The sequence below is a fragment of the Eleginops maclovinus genome, chromosome 18, assembly GCF_036324505.1.
Source record: "Eleginops maclovinus isolate JMC-PN-2008 ecotype Puerto Natales chromosome 18, JC_Emac_rtc_rv5, whole genome shotgun sequence".
Lineage (NCBI taxonomy): Eukaryota > Metazoa > Chordata > Actinopteri > Perciformes > Eleginopidae > Eleginops > Eleginops maclovinus.
Genome location: NC_086366.1, coordinates 20,142,154 through 20,159,884, shown reverse-complemented (window position 1 = coordinate 20,159,884; position 17,731 = coordinate 20,142,154). Strand labels below are relative to the sequence as shown.

Below are 17,731 nucleotides of genomic sequence, written 5' to 3'. Positions count from 1 at the left end.
TTATAAGAAAGGTCATGTACATGTATGCATTGTAAGCATATTAATCAGTATTTACAATGGTAGACATATGGAATGTAAGTTCAAAATTAATAAGAGAGGGTATATAAAAGTTAAATTTAAAAAAGCATATAAGCATTATGAATGCTGAACTTACAATATAATATTTGGGATTAATACAGTGTCCACCACTATATAAATTGGCTCATACTGTAAGTTTTCATGACTGATTATATCATGTAAACATCATTTGAATAAGCCCTATATATATTAAATATATATTATATATTATTATTAAATTGTGAATGAGCCTTACTACAATGCATTATAGATATGACCTCCATAAGAAGTGTTACATTTTCCTTCTCGGCGATAAAGTGTCCATAGTTGGGAAAAAAAGGGTAATAGAAAGAGCTGTTGTGGATTTTTTTTTCATTGGCCTCCTTGGCGACATTTTACAGCAGAGCTGCAAACAACCTACAGTACAGTACGCCACGATTCAATAATCAGTTACCTTGTGAGCCACTATCGAATGCTGAGTCCTGCAAAGCACAATTGATTTGTTGCAGAATGGGAAAGGTGGCTAAATGCTATTCATCACCGATTCTGCGGCGACCTGACACGTCACACACACACACACACACACACACACACACACACACACACACACACACACACACACACACACACACACACACACACACACACACACACACACACACACACAGATATCTAAGATATCTGAATGTGTGTGTGTGTGTGTGTGTGTGTGTGTGTGTGTGTGTGTGTGAGTGAGTGTAAAGGACAATCTATCCATCATCCCGTCATGCTACTACAACCTGCATTGTGTGGAGGTGGCTTTAAACTTCAATACTGAAAAAGAACATTCTGTATATGCTTAAATGGCTACAGTTAAAATGCACTTGTTATTCATAGTCTATTTCATCTAGTTTATGGGTCTCAAAATAAGATTGTTTACATTGTAAACAGAGGCCTGATTACCAGAAATTAAGATCTTATTCAAAGAGACAAAGCTAAGACTTTCTGGACATGGAACAAACAAATGAGTAGTGATAAAACACATCTTTAATCAAACATACATCTGTTTAATTAGCCTAAATGTGTTAGTATATTCATGGTGAGTGTGCCGTTTCATTGTCTTTGATGAGCCACAGAAAGCATTAGCAATAGTTACTCATTGCTTATGGTAAATAAAAGGGGCAATAAACCTTCCTTAAAGGGAAATTAAGTGATCTGTGCATTTTATCCACAGCCAATGGTGAATTGCAACAACAGTTCCCTTACTGTGGCCTTTAATCGACATGAATAATAGAATCACATTTTTACAATGGAGATAAGTAAGCCAGCTAATTAGAGTGGAGTTAGAAGTAATCACACCGCAAAACGCAGTGATAAGAATAACACTGCTTTCTTATTTATAGACCCCCGTGTGTGTGTTTCAATATGGCTTTTCAGGGAAAAGGAAAAAAAAGGAAAATATTAAACCCGAGCACACAAGTAATGGAGCTATTTTTGATGATAAACAACTCTACCCCTACTTAGTATTCTTTAGGCGCACTGTAAACTAGAGTATGCACTTGAAACAGACTCAATAAATGAGCGTGGCGAGTGAAGAATGCCCTACAAGCAAACATTTCAAAGAAACAAACAATAAAGTTCAAATAGGGCGTGTCCATTGTTTTGTAGAGTCTCTGTTAGTTCTGTGCAGCTCCCAATTAACCCATTTAGAGAAATAGCTCTGGCATTGTTCTAAAAAAAATCTAAGATTCTCAGATTTGTTTTTCTTCTCAACACAATGCTGGGAAACAAAGGAAGTGTGCAAACAGAAAACAAATAGCTACCATATGAAATGAATTACAACAAATATAATCTTTATTATTATCTATTAAACAACATAATTACTATTTACAATTCATTTACCAGGAAAAATAATGTGGGCCTCCTCACAGAGCAGGGTTTCCCGCAGCACTTTACAGCTTAGGCGGCCTCCTAAGCAACGCACGCGTGCCGCCTTAATTAAGGTCTTCCAAAAAAAAAAAAAAAAATGAGCGATATTCTCCGTGTTACTCTGTCCTGTTTTCTCTCATTCCAAACCGTGACCAACGCCAGCCTCCCTTCTCTGCATGCATTTAAAAAAGTAATAATACAAAAAATCGGGTCATGAATTGGCGAAACAGGCCTAACTCACCCTGCGCGCCTTCTCTTTTTCTCTCTCTCCCCCGTCCGTCCGCCCGTCAGTCACTAAGGCAACACCCCCACCCCCCGGACAGCCCACCACCGTAACTGACTAATAGAGATGGATTTCATGATCATGATTGTTTTTCGGGATTCACTCCGCGTCGGTCAGTTCGCCAATAAGACTCGTTCAGAATCGTTCGTTTGTTCAGTTGCGTTTCCGGTAGGCCTACAACGTCATTCAGCGGGGGAATCATGGAATGCATGGTTCTCAGCTCCTCGTTCGCAAACGATCGTGGAAACAGTCAACACAACACCGTAGTTCAAGGCAAATACATAGGTATAACTTCATGATCATCTGTACTTTTAGACAACACAACAGTGGCTAATGTGTATATTCAACTTGACATGTATTGAAGGTAAATAGAGTAGACTACGGCTTGATCCGCGAATTTATTACTTTCATTTTTTTGTTCACTCTCAGAAAGGGCTACTAAATAAAGAAATAAAGACCCACTATACTGACAAACATGTTTGAAAGCTTGGCAGAACGATTATATTAATGAAAAGGTTTTAAGTCCCCATTTAGCCTACCAGGCTAGCGCTACAGTAGAGCCATAATCACTCTGGGGCTGGACTACCAGCCAAGAACGACTGACTGACTGAACGAGAACTGACTGAACGAGAACGACTAGAGAATAATAAACGAGAAGCATTCCTGTCTCTCATTGGCTAAAATTCAACGAGGGCGTCCTAGACTCCACAGACAACAGCATACGATTGGCACAGCGAATAGTACGTGGAAGAACGAACTAACGAACAAACGAACGAGAGGAAGGTGAATCGATGAATCAGGTCAGTTTGTTCGTTTCAAAGAGTCGTTCGTTCGAACTGATTCATTCCCGAACGACCCATCTCTACTGACTAATTTTCTGCGGGAAACCCTGCAGAGATAGTAGTATTTACTAGATTTGGCTACACCTCTGGTGTGTGTGTTTTTGTGGTGTGGTGTGACGCAATCCTGCTGGCCTGTTCCGGATCCTTCCGTCACAGCCTTGTGCTGACCTCCACACAGGAGCCCAGGGGAACCTTCACAACAGATTTGGCATCTCATTTTCAGTGCAGCAATGGCCGTCCCCTCGTATCTGTCAGCACACTGCCCTCGTCTTTCTAGATCACATCTCTTCAGCCTCCTCCTCTTCTCTTGTTAGCCTCCCCTATCTCCTTAAATCTCCCTTTGCCTCTGATAAAGAAAAAAATACCCCAAGCAGGTCAAACCTTCCCTATCTTTTCGTCTTCTTTAGTTGCTGTGTGTATCAGTGCGTCTGCCCCGAGAGCTAAATCTTTGCATGAGGGGGAAAAAAAGCACAAAAAAACCTCCCTATGCCTCATTAAAATCCAGCAGTGGGCTGTAGAGTAGATACAGTACAATGAGGGCACAATGGTCTATTAATCCACATCCACTCAAGTCTAGTGACATATTTCTCAACCCAGCCTTCACCGAGCAATTACACGACAAATTGCTACATTTATCTCTCAATTTCACCGTATAAAACATTCATTTTAAATTGTGATACACTCACAATAGTGGCTTTGTATTCAAAAAGCTGCATTAACTTAACATTTAATTTTGCACCGTACACCAAAACCAATTGCAGTGTTTGATCGGGGCAAATGATGGTGTAACAAATCTACATTCTGAACGTATTCCTTCCATGTGTCGGTGCTCATATGTAAAGTACATAATTTCTGCGTGACCGACTTCCATGCAATTACTCAAAGCAGATCAAACCCGAGGTTATTTGGAGATTCCCCGAGGCCTTGAAAACATGTTTGCATCTCTTCTTGCTCACGTATTCGCAGTGAGGCAAAAACACTGATGTCAGCCATGCGGTATGCCAGTCTAATCCACAACTCATACTCCAGTTTTCAGTTTCAGCCCTCTTCTGTGTGTGTCAGGGACAAACCGCTGCCCTCATGAGAGCACAACTGCGCTAACGATGACGCTTTCTTAGCCCTCTACCTGCATGCTGGTCCCCACATTTCAAAGCAAAACTCCTAAAGCAAAGCAAAGCAAGTTCTGGTCCCATTCATATTCCAGTATCTGTGACCATCAGGCAGATAGGGGTGTGTGTTGCAAATGTAATAGGACCACTGTGCTTTGCCTCAGGTCGAAAGGCTTATCTTCATTACACATTTGAAAACAAACACATAAACGGGGAACATTTCTGGAGTGTTTTTATCTTCAAAGATTACTTTTGAGTATGTATATCTGAATTTGCCTTCAGACAAATGTCTGAAAGAGCAGACCACTTTTCGACTAGGCCATTCTATAAAATTGCCTTTGTAAGCACTCCACATAAACACTTTATTTTATTGTGAGAGAAACAACTTGTAGCAATGCTTTCTTGATTTTCTAAGCCTTAAGGGGTTTTGTTAGGGGTTAGTCAGACTCACAGTTTCCACTGGTAGATGGTGACAGGGGGGTTAGCCTCGGCCTTGCAGGTCAGCTGAACATTCTGACGGTTCAGGTACCAGTTTCCATCAAAGCCCTCGATCTTCACCTCGGGTTCGTCTGCAAGGAAGGCACACCACAGTCTGTTCAGCACCTTACAACATAATCCCAATACGCTGTTGCATCATTGTACCTCTGTTACAGCAACTTAACTAGTGTTTAAACTGTAAATAATTTCTCCACACACATATTGCTTTACTTAGATGTACATACTTATAGAAAAGACAACAGTTTACTCTAACCTGTGGTACATAGAAGAATGACATTTAAAATAAAAGTCCTCCATACTTTGAACACAATAATTGTTCTATTATCTTTTAAAATTTAATTGAGTGAATACATAGGAAGGAAAAAAGAGGAAATCTTTTTGTAAAAGTTCAGAAAAAGTACCCCAACCTTTTCTTAGTGCAGCATAATTAGCAGCTCATGTGTGTTTGTTTTTTTGACTTCTCAAACTGGAAAAGTGGCTGAGCTGTGTTTGCAAGAGGGCCTTGTTTACTGTAAACTATGGTGATTGGCTTACTCAGCAGGAAACCAAAAACATTATTTCATGAGAACATAAAATCCAGGTGGAGATAAGTTCTAACCAACCTGCTCATTTGAAGGAATACAAATATTAAAATCTGTAAAAAACAAACTTAAAACAGTCTTAATAGGGGATTTTTAAAAGAGCAGATTCTTACACTGCACGTTGAGCACCACGCTGTCTGTGATCCTTTCACTCCGGTACGTCACGATACACGTCAGCTTCTGTTTGTGGGTCTCGCGGCTTGGCACCACCACGTAGTTGCTCCTTACCGTCACAGTCCCATTTTGATTGCGTGTCTCCTGGAAAGTGGCTTCGCCCTTCAACCTGGTGTCCCATTTGATCACACTTGGGGGCTTCCCATTGGCCGATACACAAGTGGCAACAGTCATCTTGCGTTTCGAGGACCTGGCCACGATCGTGGGTGTCGTCAGGGTCATACGTGTCGTAGGACGGGCTATCGAGAAGAAAAGGATTAAACAATCAAATGAATTGAATTTCAGCTCATTAAACAAAGATCTTGTGCTTTTTCCTTCAGTTTCCATCTCATTAAAGTGTCTAATTTTGTCTACAATCAGCCTTTTGAACTCAGATTAAAACTAACTAAGGGAATGAGAGATGAAAACAGTGTCGTAAATCAAAACAGCAATGTTTGTTACTATCACTCTTGTACATCAAAAGCAGGCTTCAGCTGAACGAATGCACAACTAAAAGAAAGCATGAAGAGCCTTTGAACGTGAGGTTGATCAACACACAGGTTCCAATCATCACTGGCCGCAGAAGCCTAAAGACCTGGTAGCTCATGACACAAAACAGGATTCAAGCTGAAAGCCGCATCAGGGATTTTAGCCAATGCTTTCTTTTACGGGATTAAGGCAAACACAGCAACACTTAATTTTCAAATTTAAATCCCTAATCAATGTCATGTGCAACCTTTTAAAACTGCCTCTTGCCAAGTAACTATGTCCTATTTTCCACAAGATGAAAATTCAAGCCAATGACACATCTCTGAATGGCCTATTGATTTCTGTCTACTCATTTTATGACGCTCTTTCAGCAGTATCTTTTTATAAAAGCCAGTCATTGAGGTACTGGTGTAAATAACCCCAACAACGATCTGTATACACAAAGGTCCGCAACGGAAGAGTCGCACGTTTTGCCTCTTTCCTTCTCAAAGCCGTAGCAGTTGTCAAAGCTCTCACGGATGTAGAACCCACTTTCCTTACCGAAATGCACAATCATCCAATTTGAATCCTTTGTGAGTTGCCAATTAGCTATCTACTCTTGGTACATCAATAAGCAGGCTTCAGCTTGAGCGAATGCACAACTAAAAAGATAAGCCATGAAGAGGCCTCTTTGAACGCTGGTGGTTGGTTATCAACACACAGGTTCCTAACATTCACTGAGCCGCAGAAGCCTAAAAAGACCTGGGAGGCTCAGTGACACAAAACAGGGATTCAGAGCTGACACGAAGCCCCGGCAGTAGGGAATATTTAAGCCAAGTGCTTTTTCTTTTACTGGGATTTAATGGAAAACACAGCAACACTTAATTTCAAATTAGATCCCTAATCAAAGTCAGTGTGCAACCTTTTCAAAGCTGCCTCTTGCCAAAGTAAACTATGTCTCTTTGTTTCCCACAAGATGAGAATATTCAAGCCAAATGACACACTCTGAAGCGGCCTTATTGATTTCTGTCTCACCTGCCATTTTTATTGACTGCTCTTTTCAGCAGTATCCTATTTTATAAAAGCCACGGGTCAATCTGAGACTGGTGTTAAATAACCCCCAACAACGAACATGTATACACAACAAGGTCCGCAACGGAAAGAGACTCGCGACGTGTTGGCTGGCAATGGTTTAAACTGTAAACAACATGATTTTAGCAGCAGCTCCAGAGCAGCATCTGGTTTTTTACTTGTTCCAAAGAAACTCAACCTACTTTACAACACTGCCTGTGGCGATGTCACATCGCAGAGCAGAGCTGTGAAAGTGTTTTCTTTTTTGGCTTTCACTAAAAGGGAAGAAGTTAGTTTGACCCTGTGTTATCTGATTTAGAAAAATGTTGTTTTTGTGCCTCAAGTCAAAGATAAACCAAATTTAGGTGAACGTTTTTATATCACTCTGACTTCTTTTCAGGCCACCAATGGGAATGTAAAAGAAATAACTCCTTAACTGATGCTAGGATGCACAACCTGTTTTTGCTTCTTAGTTTTTTTGGCTTGAAATTTGATGATATCCATTTCACTTCCCGTATTTGTTTACCACATGAAGAAGCTTTACCAATACTAAATGCTGGCTAAGGCGCATGCAAAATGATTAATTATTAAGTTAATGTAATCATATCCTGTTTTATATTGTGTTAAGTGATAATGGGCCCTTCAACAGTGTTTTATTTGTCAGATAGCTTATAGATTTTTTTTATCTTCATGGTCACCTGTATATTTTCTACTCTCTAATGCCGGTTTATTTTTATTTTGAGATGTTTCTATTTTAGAATAGTTTATTTCTACTCTTTTTTTTTCTACTGATTTCTAATTATGTTAAAGCCTTGTTTTTTCTGCTGCAAAAAAAAAAATCCCATTTTGGAATCAATAAAGTAAATCTTATATAACCATCAGAAGGCTGAAAAGGGTTGTTTTCTTAACCCCTCCTTAAGATTTCTTTTTGGAAACATGCTATTCACAGGTGAGCAACTTGTACAATTCCAAGCCTTTAAAGTTTGTAATTTCTCAGTTTGACAAGGCAGGCATTTATATTTGCGCATAAACGTACATTCAAACCTGTGCTGAATGTGCAATTATTGTGTCTACCTAAAGAAGAACTGAGATTAGATTACTAAAATTTAAATATATGCAGGGGGACTTTTGCTATATTTTCCGAAGAAGGACACTTGCCAACATGCTTTAACAAAATGAGAAGTTGTATAAAACCATACGGAAGTGTTTGAATCAGGAGAACACCACTGTTAGGGAATTGGAATATTAACACGGTCACTTCTCAGGAACAAGGTAAACATGTCCACCCTTGAAAGAGGTTGTTTTTTTGGATTAACTGCTTATATTGTAACATTCCTACACAAGTTCTTACCAAATACAGTGAGATTGACCATGTTTTCCCGGTTTCCTGCGGGAAACGTAGTGTACTCGCAGATGTAGGCAGCTTCATCAGAAAGCTGCAGACTGGAGAACACGATGGTGGTGTCTTCCAGCGAGGGTGTGCGGTGGCGAACTGCCGCCTGCTTGAAGGTGACACGCTCCTTAAAGGGCGGAAGGACAGACACACCAAGGGCTGGGTTGGCAATGGCTACGTTCTGTTTGGTGCCGTTGAGTAGCTTCTGCCAGGTGACTTGAGAGATCTTGACGGGAGGGTTACTGTTGATGAAGATGCAGCGCAGTTCAACTTGTGATCCCACAAAGCCAGACTTACTGGAGTCCATCTGCACCATCTGCCCGTCGCCAGCTAGAAGTAAAAAGAAAGAGACAGAGAGAGAAAAAAAAAAAAACATTTAATTACAATTAACAAGTGTCCAAGACCAAGCAGAGCACTCTAGTCAATAGCAAGTACATGCACTGAAAGCCAAGGAGTAAATTCAGCCTCCTAGGTAGTACATGCACGCACAGTCAAACTCATAGATTGAGCCACACAATCCCCAGTATGCTACAAAAGCAACGTCTGCGCCCTTTACATCATTGTAAAGGGTTGGAGCTTGGAGGTTGCATGTAAAAACCCAGGGGGTTATTAACATAATGGGCACTTCTATACAACCCTGTCTTTGTCCATGGGGGTACTGTTCCTGATGAGATGGAAGGACCGAGCAAGAACCAATGCATCCGTAATGAATGAGTACAAGGGCAGCAAGTTGGAGCCAAGTCATCGTCTGCTGCGACGCCCTGCCACCTACCGCGCAAAACCCTGGCCAGCCCATTGTAATTTGAATTACTTTTTACTCACAAATTCTTCAATTAGTGCCTGGAGCTGCTATTAAAAGAAACAATGCAAGAGTAAGCACTCAAAACAGTGAGAACACACACATTAGCTATTTAAAAAAAATGAGCAATCAAGCCCCTCTCCCCTACTATCTGAGCCTGTAGGGAGTTTGGTAGAAAAAAGGGTCAATTAGCAAGGAGGGACCTCTTTAAACCTGCCTGTGGTTTCGTCTTTATGCATATCTTGACCTTTAACTAAACTCTAGTGTAAACCTGTTTCTCAAGCCCCTTGGCTTTCTTTATTAATGCATTGTGTGTCTACATGCTGGCATTAGCTGTCCCTTTCAACCTGCCTGCCTTTATCTATTGATTCACTATTTGACAGAATATTAAGTGACAACAATTGCAGATGTCTATATATCTATTTAGCAAATATACTAAACATATGTTTATTATTTATGATTTCATGCATTTTTCTATCTTTTCTTTTGATATTGATTTGTATGACCATTAAAATGAATATTGAGAAGACATGTGCTGCAGCTTTTCTTCTGGCTCTTGTCCTTTGTTTTCCCTTTATTCAGAGTCTGCAGAAAAACAACTACAACTTTCAATCACAGCTGGCCAATCTCATAAAAGATAGCAATCTGAACAGATGTGTCATTGGACTGCAGCATCCTGTTGTCTTCCTCACATCTTTGTTATCTCAAACTCTGATTTATGTTTCTTTCCAGGTGAGGGCTGATGATGTCCCATTCCTAGGTCAGACAACCCCTGGCTTTTATTTACAACCAGCCACAGCTATAATTATCTCCTATGGATAGAACAGGACCCACAGGAAGAAAGACAGAAACTCCTCCGTTAATCACACTGGACTCATAAAGCCAACAGTGAATAAAGTCATAAACAGGGAGAAAATATGTTGTGGCCTCAAGTGGAGGACTGGGACCTACACACATGCCTCACAAACAGAGAGGCTCTTTAACGCTGAGTAACTGCATCACAATGATGGATAATCGCCGTGTTCTGAGATAAACCTTCCACAGGGGCTTTACAATATGTAAGAATACATGAGAGGGATCTATTTATGTGTACACCCACAGAATGCAATATTGGATGTAGTCTTTCCTTAACTTTACATGAATCTTAAGCAGAAAGGAAGGAGTGCGTGAAGGCTGTCAAACTTTCTAAGCAGCGGCAGCGATTGCCATGAAAATGTTTGTTATGAAAACTATAGGTAGTCAGCAGAAGGACACTTGGGCGCAATGCATGGAAACAGAGAGGAAATATTTGTTTTACTATCAATAAGTCAAGTTGAAAAATGTATTTCTTTCAATCATTCACGGCGAGGTGTGCAAGTCTCAAATCGGAGGGCTTGGAAAGCAGAGCATTACGAGAGAAAGGCAATTTCTACACAGAGTTAAAGCCTCCACTCAAACAGCCTTCACTGCCTACATCAAATTATATGAAAAAACAAAGTGACAACCTTTTGAAGTTACTGAGTTCACATCATCTTTCATTTCCTTTGGACCACATCAGCGAGGCCCTCTATATAGAGATTTAAACTTGGGGGGGATTTGACGATGACAGATTGATTTACTAATACAGTTTGACAGGGAGGACTGGCAACCTTGTCATGTGTACCTTGAGGAACACCTGTGTCCTTGTGCACCTCAGGGCAATTCTTCACTCTGTTTTATCACAGCTTAGATTACCAGTTGTGGCAGCTATGTGATATTTGTTGAAATAGCAAACACAATTTATTGTGGAGCGACACTAGTTAAAGTTTAATCTTAAGTTGGATGGAAGTAGGGTGGGAGGGGACTGTAAAACCTCAGAAATATGTACCTGGCCAGACCTCACCCACTTGAATGCTCGAACAATAGGGCTGGCTTTGTGAAAAGCTGCAGCCCCTCCCGTTTTCCCTCTCTCCTTCTTTTCCTCTGCCCTTCCTCCTTTGAGTCAGATGCTCCCCAGTCAGATTGAACCAAATAAACAGCAGCTCAGGCAAATGGAAACCAGAGGAATAGGCATAATTACACAGCCACAGAGCCTAAATCCCCTCCGTGAAGGACCCGGGGCGCCCACAGGGACCCCTTTCACTCAAGAACCGAGGAGTCCTTGGCTGAGCTTACAGAATAAAGCTGTAATTACAGACTACACCACAGAGCGGCAAAGCCATAGAAGGGCAGAGCCACATACATGCAGAAGGTAGATTCTGTAAGGGTTGTGAGAGCCAGTGATGCAGAAACAGAGAGAAAAGAAGGACAAATAGTCAGACGCAAAACAGGCAAGAGGGAGCCGAAGAGGAAGGCATAGCATTAGGGAGATTTGTAGGTGTGCTGAGGGTCTGGGGCTGGCGGGTGTTGTCGCTTGTGCTGCTGCTGCTGCTTTGTTCTAACCCTGACAAGAGGGGGGGCAGTCATGCTTTAATACACCTGGGGCTAGACATTGCCTTGAGAGTTTTCCAGCAGAGAGAAAGAGGAGTCCTATTTCGGGAAGGAAAGGCAATAGGACACACAAACAAAGTATGGCCAAGTGGCTTGATTCACACCAGGTGAGCTGACTTGGATCAAGGGAGACATAAGGGGCACTATTAAAGCAGCTGCTGCACCGTCTGGCCCTGGACTGATAGGACGAGACTTTCAAGGCCGCGGCACAGAGCTGTTCACACAACATTCAACTGTAATAAGATGTGGCCTGCGAGGCAGAAAAGCAATAAAATATGCTTTGTGTTGTTTGCATATGGAATTGTGGACAATGTCATGCACCAAATAACAGCCTTCAGACAAATATGCTGCCTTTGGTGTGTGGACACATATACCACAAAAAATTAAACCTGCCTGGCAATCTTCACTTAAAAGCTAAGGGCGGAATAAATCAATTATATATTTTATTACCCAAGTGGGAAAACAACGCAGTACGTGAATAACAGATTAAATGATTCTGTAACATATCAAAAATGGATGAGGAACATGACATTACAATTTTATATTTGCGTATTGTGTCTGCGGCAGAGAGAAACATATCAAGTTAAAGTTTCAACGCCGAATACACTGCATTCATCCATCTCTTTAATCCCAGATATTCTTCAGTACAATGTTAAACTAGAGTTGCTTTACATGTAAAACAATAAAATCACTTTAAAGCCTTAAATTGAAAACCAGGGCGCCCCCCCTAAAGCCTAGGAAGCTTCTTTCCCATAAAACAACTGCTACTTGGCAGCTCATCCCGTAATGGATATGTAACACTATTGTTCCTTTTTTTTCTTGAGCTGAACTGGCCCGCGACCAACAATATTTCAAAAGACAATGATTGGCTCATTTAGCATTACTCGGGCCAAGCTCATCCAAGAGAAATCCATTTGTGTCTCAGTCAAGTAAAGTTCAGAATAATCACCTCTGGCCCCTTCAATCTGAGAAGGCAAAGATTAAATAGGACTCAATGCATATTTTACAAGAGGCACTCATTAATGTCGTCTATTTAAAGCTTCACCAAGCAACTTGGAACACTGTCGGTCCCAAATGGCAGCGAGTCGTCCCCGTTTGAAGTTTGAAAACTTCAAAACCAAGAAAAGAGGGGGAAATGTGATGTCATTAAACTGCACCCTTCTTGGACGTAAATGTCGGCTTCTCAGCTGCTTTTAGGGGCGGAAAGAGTGAAGAGCTTTCCATTTACACCTCACTGAAAGCTAACTTTGTTTTTCCAGTAGAAAGGGAAGATTTGCTACTTCTGTCCAACCCCGACACTTATATTTAACTCAGGCAAATGGGTCAAATCTATGACATCTCTGTTTGTATAGATGCTACTGCAGCTTCACTTTGGGATTCAAGCAGTAACATCAGACATATTTTGGTGTAAACATCTTACCAAATGCATATTTAAAGCCCATCACAACAACACACATCATCCCCCATGCTTGATATGCTTTGGTTATCCATTGTTACTCAACTATTGCTACTTACATTGGCTTGAGCGATAATGACTGTTTAACGTAGTCCTAGTTCCCACGGTGATGCTACAGGCCTCTGTGTTCCCCTATTCATAATCATGACCACACATGGGGTTTTCAAAGGGGGGAGTCCAAATCTTCTGTCTCATACACACACAACAAACATCTATTAGTTATTGTTTATTCTCATGGAGGAGCATTTTTTTATGTCAGTATCTTGGAGCTCAACCAGTGGCAATTTGCTGTCGTTATCAACAGAGACATTTTCAAATGCTTTATACAATAAATAATGGTGTTACTATCCAGGATAGCTGCGAGCTATCTCCCTCTGATGGAGGCTTTAATACATCCAGATACTGTAGGATACTTCAATCATGGCTGCTGCAGCAGCAGCAGCAGCAGCAGCAGCAGTAGCAGTAGCAGCAGCAGCAGCAGCAGCAGCAGCAGCAGCAGCAGCAGCAGCAGCAGCAGCAGCAGCTGCAGCCATGTTCTGTGCTTCTTTTTGTTGAGCGTGGCTATTCAGCCTTCTGAGATGGATCAGTATGTGGCAGACAATTTGTCATAATCTACACTCATACACCGTTTGATGGTGCATCAGCTGCCTCTCTTGGGTAAATAATGGTGTACCTGCCAAACCAGCTCTCTTTACCCTCTTCCTCCCAAACAAACATTTGACTGCAGAGGCAAGCGGAACGGGAACAGATGGTTAGTAGACCTGTTCCTAATTTTCCGCTATCTGGTTCAAATTTGAAATAGTCTTTTATACAACACACTCATTCATTGAGAACAATGTCACATCTGCTGGGCTGTAAATGTTAATGATTATCGAGAATATTTATTATGCTAGGCAACTTCCCAATCTGGGAAAGGCGCTGTTCATTTCATTTTAACTATTCCCATCGGCCGTTTGTTTTGGGGTAAAAAGAAGCGTAATGTGTGTGCGCCGCGGCACAGTAGTTTTCCACATGGGTTGTGAAATTACAACTTTGAGGTTAGCGTTGCATTGCATGGACCAGTCAACTGTGCGCACCAATTTTCACCTAACGTAGACGCATCCATCGCTTTCTGAGGCACCGTGAGTTTAAGAAGCACAAGCCCACACATGTGAGCCGCTCCAGCAGCTCTAAGGCGTTTCAAATGTCAGGGGGATGCATCAGTTGGCCTGCAACGGAGCTTCTCACCTTATATCAGCATGATCATGATTCATCCATGAAGGAAACACTGGGAAACAACGCACCTCCATTTTGTTATCAGAATATTTCAGAGAAACCAAACATAGATGGCACAGAAGATCTTTGGGATCCACTTCCTATCATGTTTTTTTTTATTTAATACATACAGTGTTGGTAACATTGCCAGTGGATTTCCTGTAATTAATGCTTTTTATTCTGGTCTATTAGGAAATGTGATAGAAGTAATCTGGGATTTTAGTTGTCTTTGACTGCGGCAATGACAAATAAAGCTGGGCCAAAAATACAAAAAGGATTTTGCCCTAGGAGAGGGTGAGGGAGAGGCAGAGGGAGAGGGACTGAGTATGGCACCTATCGAGTGTAAACACAGAATCAGAGAGCTCTGACCCTCCCCCTGCAGCTTAACCAAACAAGGCCACCACAGTTTCGGTTCTATGACATAAAATAAACAACACTGACGTTACCTGACCAAATGGTGAGATGACATCACCCCCTGATACCAGAAAGCAAGCAACTGTCAGTAAACAAAAGGCCCGGGCACAAGATAACAGGGGGGGGAGTTCTGCTGTCTGGTAAATGAATTACTGTAAGCCTTGCAGTGAAACCAGGGAACAAATCCAGGTACTGCGAATGTCAAAGTGTGGGATCAGAAATGAGATGTTGTGGTGCGAGAGCAATAACAGCTAGATAATAACATGCTTTATGAAACAGATCTGAAGCCAAGACACTGAGGAGCACTTACACCGCCCAGACAATTAGTCAACAGAGCATCTCCTCCACAGAATGGGCTCGGCACGCACCGCGATGCGCTCTGGTTATTTTTCAATAATGCAAAAGTTTTCCTGGGCTTTCAAACCAGGGCAGCTGTTGGACGTCTTAATAGGAGAGAGCTGATCAATAAATAAAAAGGGGGCCACAGGGGCAGGCACGCTGCAAAGTGATGCATTATGGTCTCAGACAGGCAGAGCCCCGGCGGCTGCAGGTATTGGCTCGAAAAGCACGGATGAGTTGAGGGCTGGGATGGGGTTACATAAATGTGATGTAGAGGATTTTGGGGAGTTACGGGGGAGGGTAAGCAGTGAGAGTGACACGCAGTGGGTCAGACGTTGTGAGCAGATTATAGCACTCAGGATATTAAAGTGGAGGAGAGACGATGCTGTAGGCAACACACCTCCCTCGGAAATATCCGTATTAACACAGGGTGACACTGAGGCTATGTTCACATTTCTTTTAAAACAGTTGGCTACAATAACACAAGCTCCTCATGATGCTTGTATGTTATGCAACTCTCTCGGGAAAGGTCAGAGAGGATATGACTGAAAGTCTCTTTAACGGAATAGTACAATGAAAATGAATATTGACCTACATTAGTTTGACATAAAGGTTCCCTTAAGCTCATCTGACATGTCACCTAAAATGACCAACAATACACATATATTAAGTTTAGATGCCTTTTTATTTTATTTTGTGACTACCTGACCCAAGATCTCTGTGAGTTTGAAACGTTCCAACTGATGAGTTTACATCCAAATCTGCTGTAATAATCAATGGCAAGAAAATAAATTACAAACCGTTGCTTAAAAACTATAAAATATTGTATGGCAAACCACCCCAGTGAGAGCATTTTTGAGTTTTTAAACCCTTTGATGTCTTTTGATTTTGGACTGTTTCTTGGAGAAAAAAAACTGCAGTTTGGAGACTGCCTCTTGGACGCTGTGAACTTGTATCGTTTCCCACTTTTTTTCTGACATTGCACAGATTAAAAAAATTGCAGAAAAAGGAAGTGAAAGAATAATTTGTGATAAAAATTATCTTCATCTTCGCAGCCCCTCATCCCTGCTGTTTGCCCACTTTGTATGCATTAGTCACTATTAATGCTGCTTATCAAACTACAAAACACAAACATTCCTTCTGAATATGCACTGGACAATGCAGCACACAGGATTATCTATAAGAATGTTTTGGAGTGGGATGTATAGGACGGGGGTGGATCAGTCTGAGCCAGCACCACAGAATCACCCTATACCTCTGTTCAGCACTCAGTAAATACAGCATGAAATGCATATACAATGCTGCCAAAAAGTGCTGAGAAAGAGTCTTGCCCCGGACAACCATGCATGACAAATCCTTCTCTCACACCATCTGCTCCATTGTCCACAAGTAAAGATAAGTCTTGCATAGAGTACAAACACTGAATACTTCCATGTGATCATGCCAAGTACTGTGTTGGATACATAATAAAACATTGAGATTTCAGAAATACGACGAGTGTTCGGATGAAATAGGACGATCGATCATAAGGAAAAATGAGGTGGAGAGATTCCGCATGCTCAGTGGAAATTGGCGGGAATCCATATACCCCATAAAGATGACCTTTAGAAACTCTCAGTGAAAGCATAGAATATTGTTTTTTGCATCTGACCTGTGTCGACCTTTACTGGAGCTTTTCTCCCTCTTTTTGACAAAGGCTAGCTGATATCATACAGGCATGCAGAGGGAAGCCTGACGGGGGGTTAACAGATCCAGTTTAAGTATAGCGAGAAGCGCTGTTGCAAGACCATAGGTTTATTAAACCAAGAAAAAGAGAACATACAATCAATATTTGATTAGAGCCATTTGTGATTTGTGACATTAACAGTCTGCGTTAGATTGGACTAGCCTCCAAAGATGTCTTGAAAGAAACGAATGCTGTGCATATCATACATTTTTAAAGACACGAGGGACAAAAATAAAAGAACTGGCTGTCATCAAAGTGCATTCCTAATTGTGGTTGGGACATAAAGAGGACAGCAGGGGCAATGCGCACACGGCTCTGCTTGTTTCCGTGTCACACCAAGCTACTCTTCCCAAGCATTGCCGGCACAGGCCATTTATACAGCGAGACCATTAACATATAGGAGAGGGAATTCACACTCCAGCTGGAGTGGGCAGTGGGCAGGAGCCCCAGTCTGCTATCAATTAACAAGCACACTTAGTATGTGTCTGACTCATGATCACCATGGGACTCAGACAAATGCCGTGCAATTCCTACAAACAAGTGTTGTCGCAATAGCGGATCTTTAGCGGATTAACCAGCCCGGTATCACATGCAACAATATGTCATGCAAACTGAAAGCTATAAAATCAACTCACCAGTAACATCTACCTAATACTGTAACAAACCGGTCATGTATACACGCATAGAAGGAATTAAGTACAAATAAACACAATTGTGATTTTTGCCCTGCAGTCACATCATTTAGCCATGGATTAGTATCCTGGTTTCACCACCGGAGGAAGGAATGTGCAGTTACTGATAAAGTTAGATATTACTCTATCCCTGGACGTGTTATCTTGTCTTGTTATGTAAATCATGTTTCACCTTGGTAATACATGTGCATATTTAACAGTCATTCCATGCTTCAGTTAAAATGAGGCATCTGCACGGTC

General features: G+C 41.5%; 1 protein-coding gene across 4 annotated transcripts in view; it reads right to left on the bottom strand.

Moving 5' to 3' along the window:
* Positions 1–17,731, bottom strand: part of nectin1b (nectin cell adhesion molecule 1b) — a 148,785-nt gene that overhangs the window by 94,376 nt on the left and 36,678 nt on the right. For all 4 annotated transcript variants that reach the window (XM_063906733.1, XM_063906734.1, XM_063906735.1 and 1 more), the window contains exons 2-4: positions 8,322–8,693; positions 5,392–5,691; positions 4,651–4,768 (exon numbers count right to left, since the gene is read on the bottom strand). In XM_063906733.1, coding sequence (XP_063762803.1) covers positions 4,651–4,768; positions 5,392–5,691; positions 8,322–8,693 — 790 coding nt within the window. The remainder of the gene's footprint in view (positions 1–4,650; positions 4,769–5,391; positions 5,692–8,321; positions 8,694–17,731) is intronic.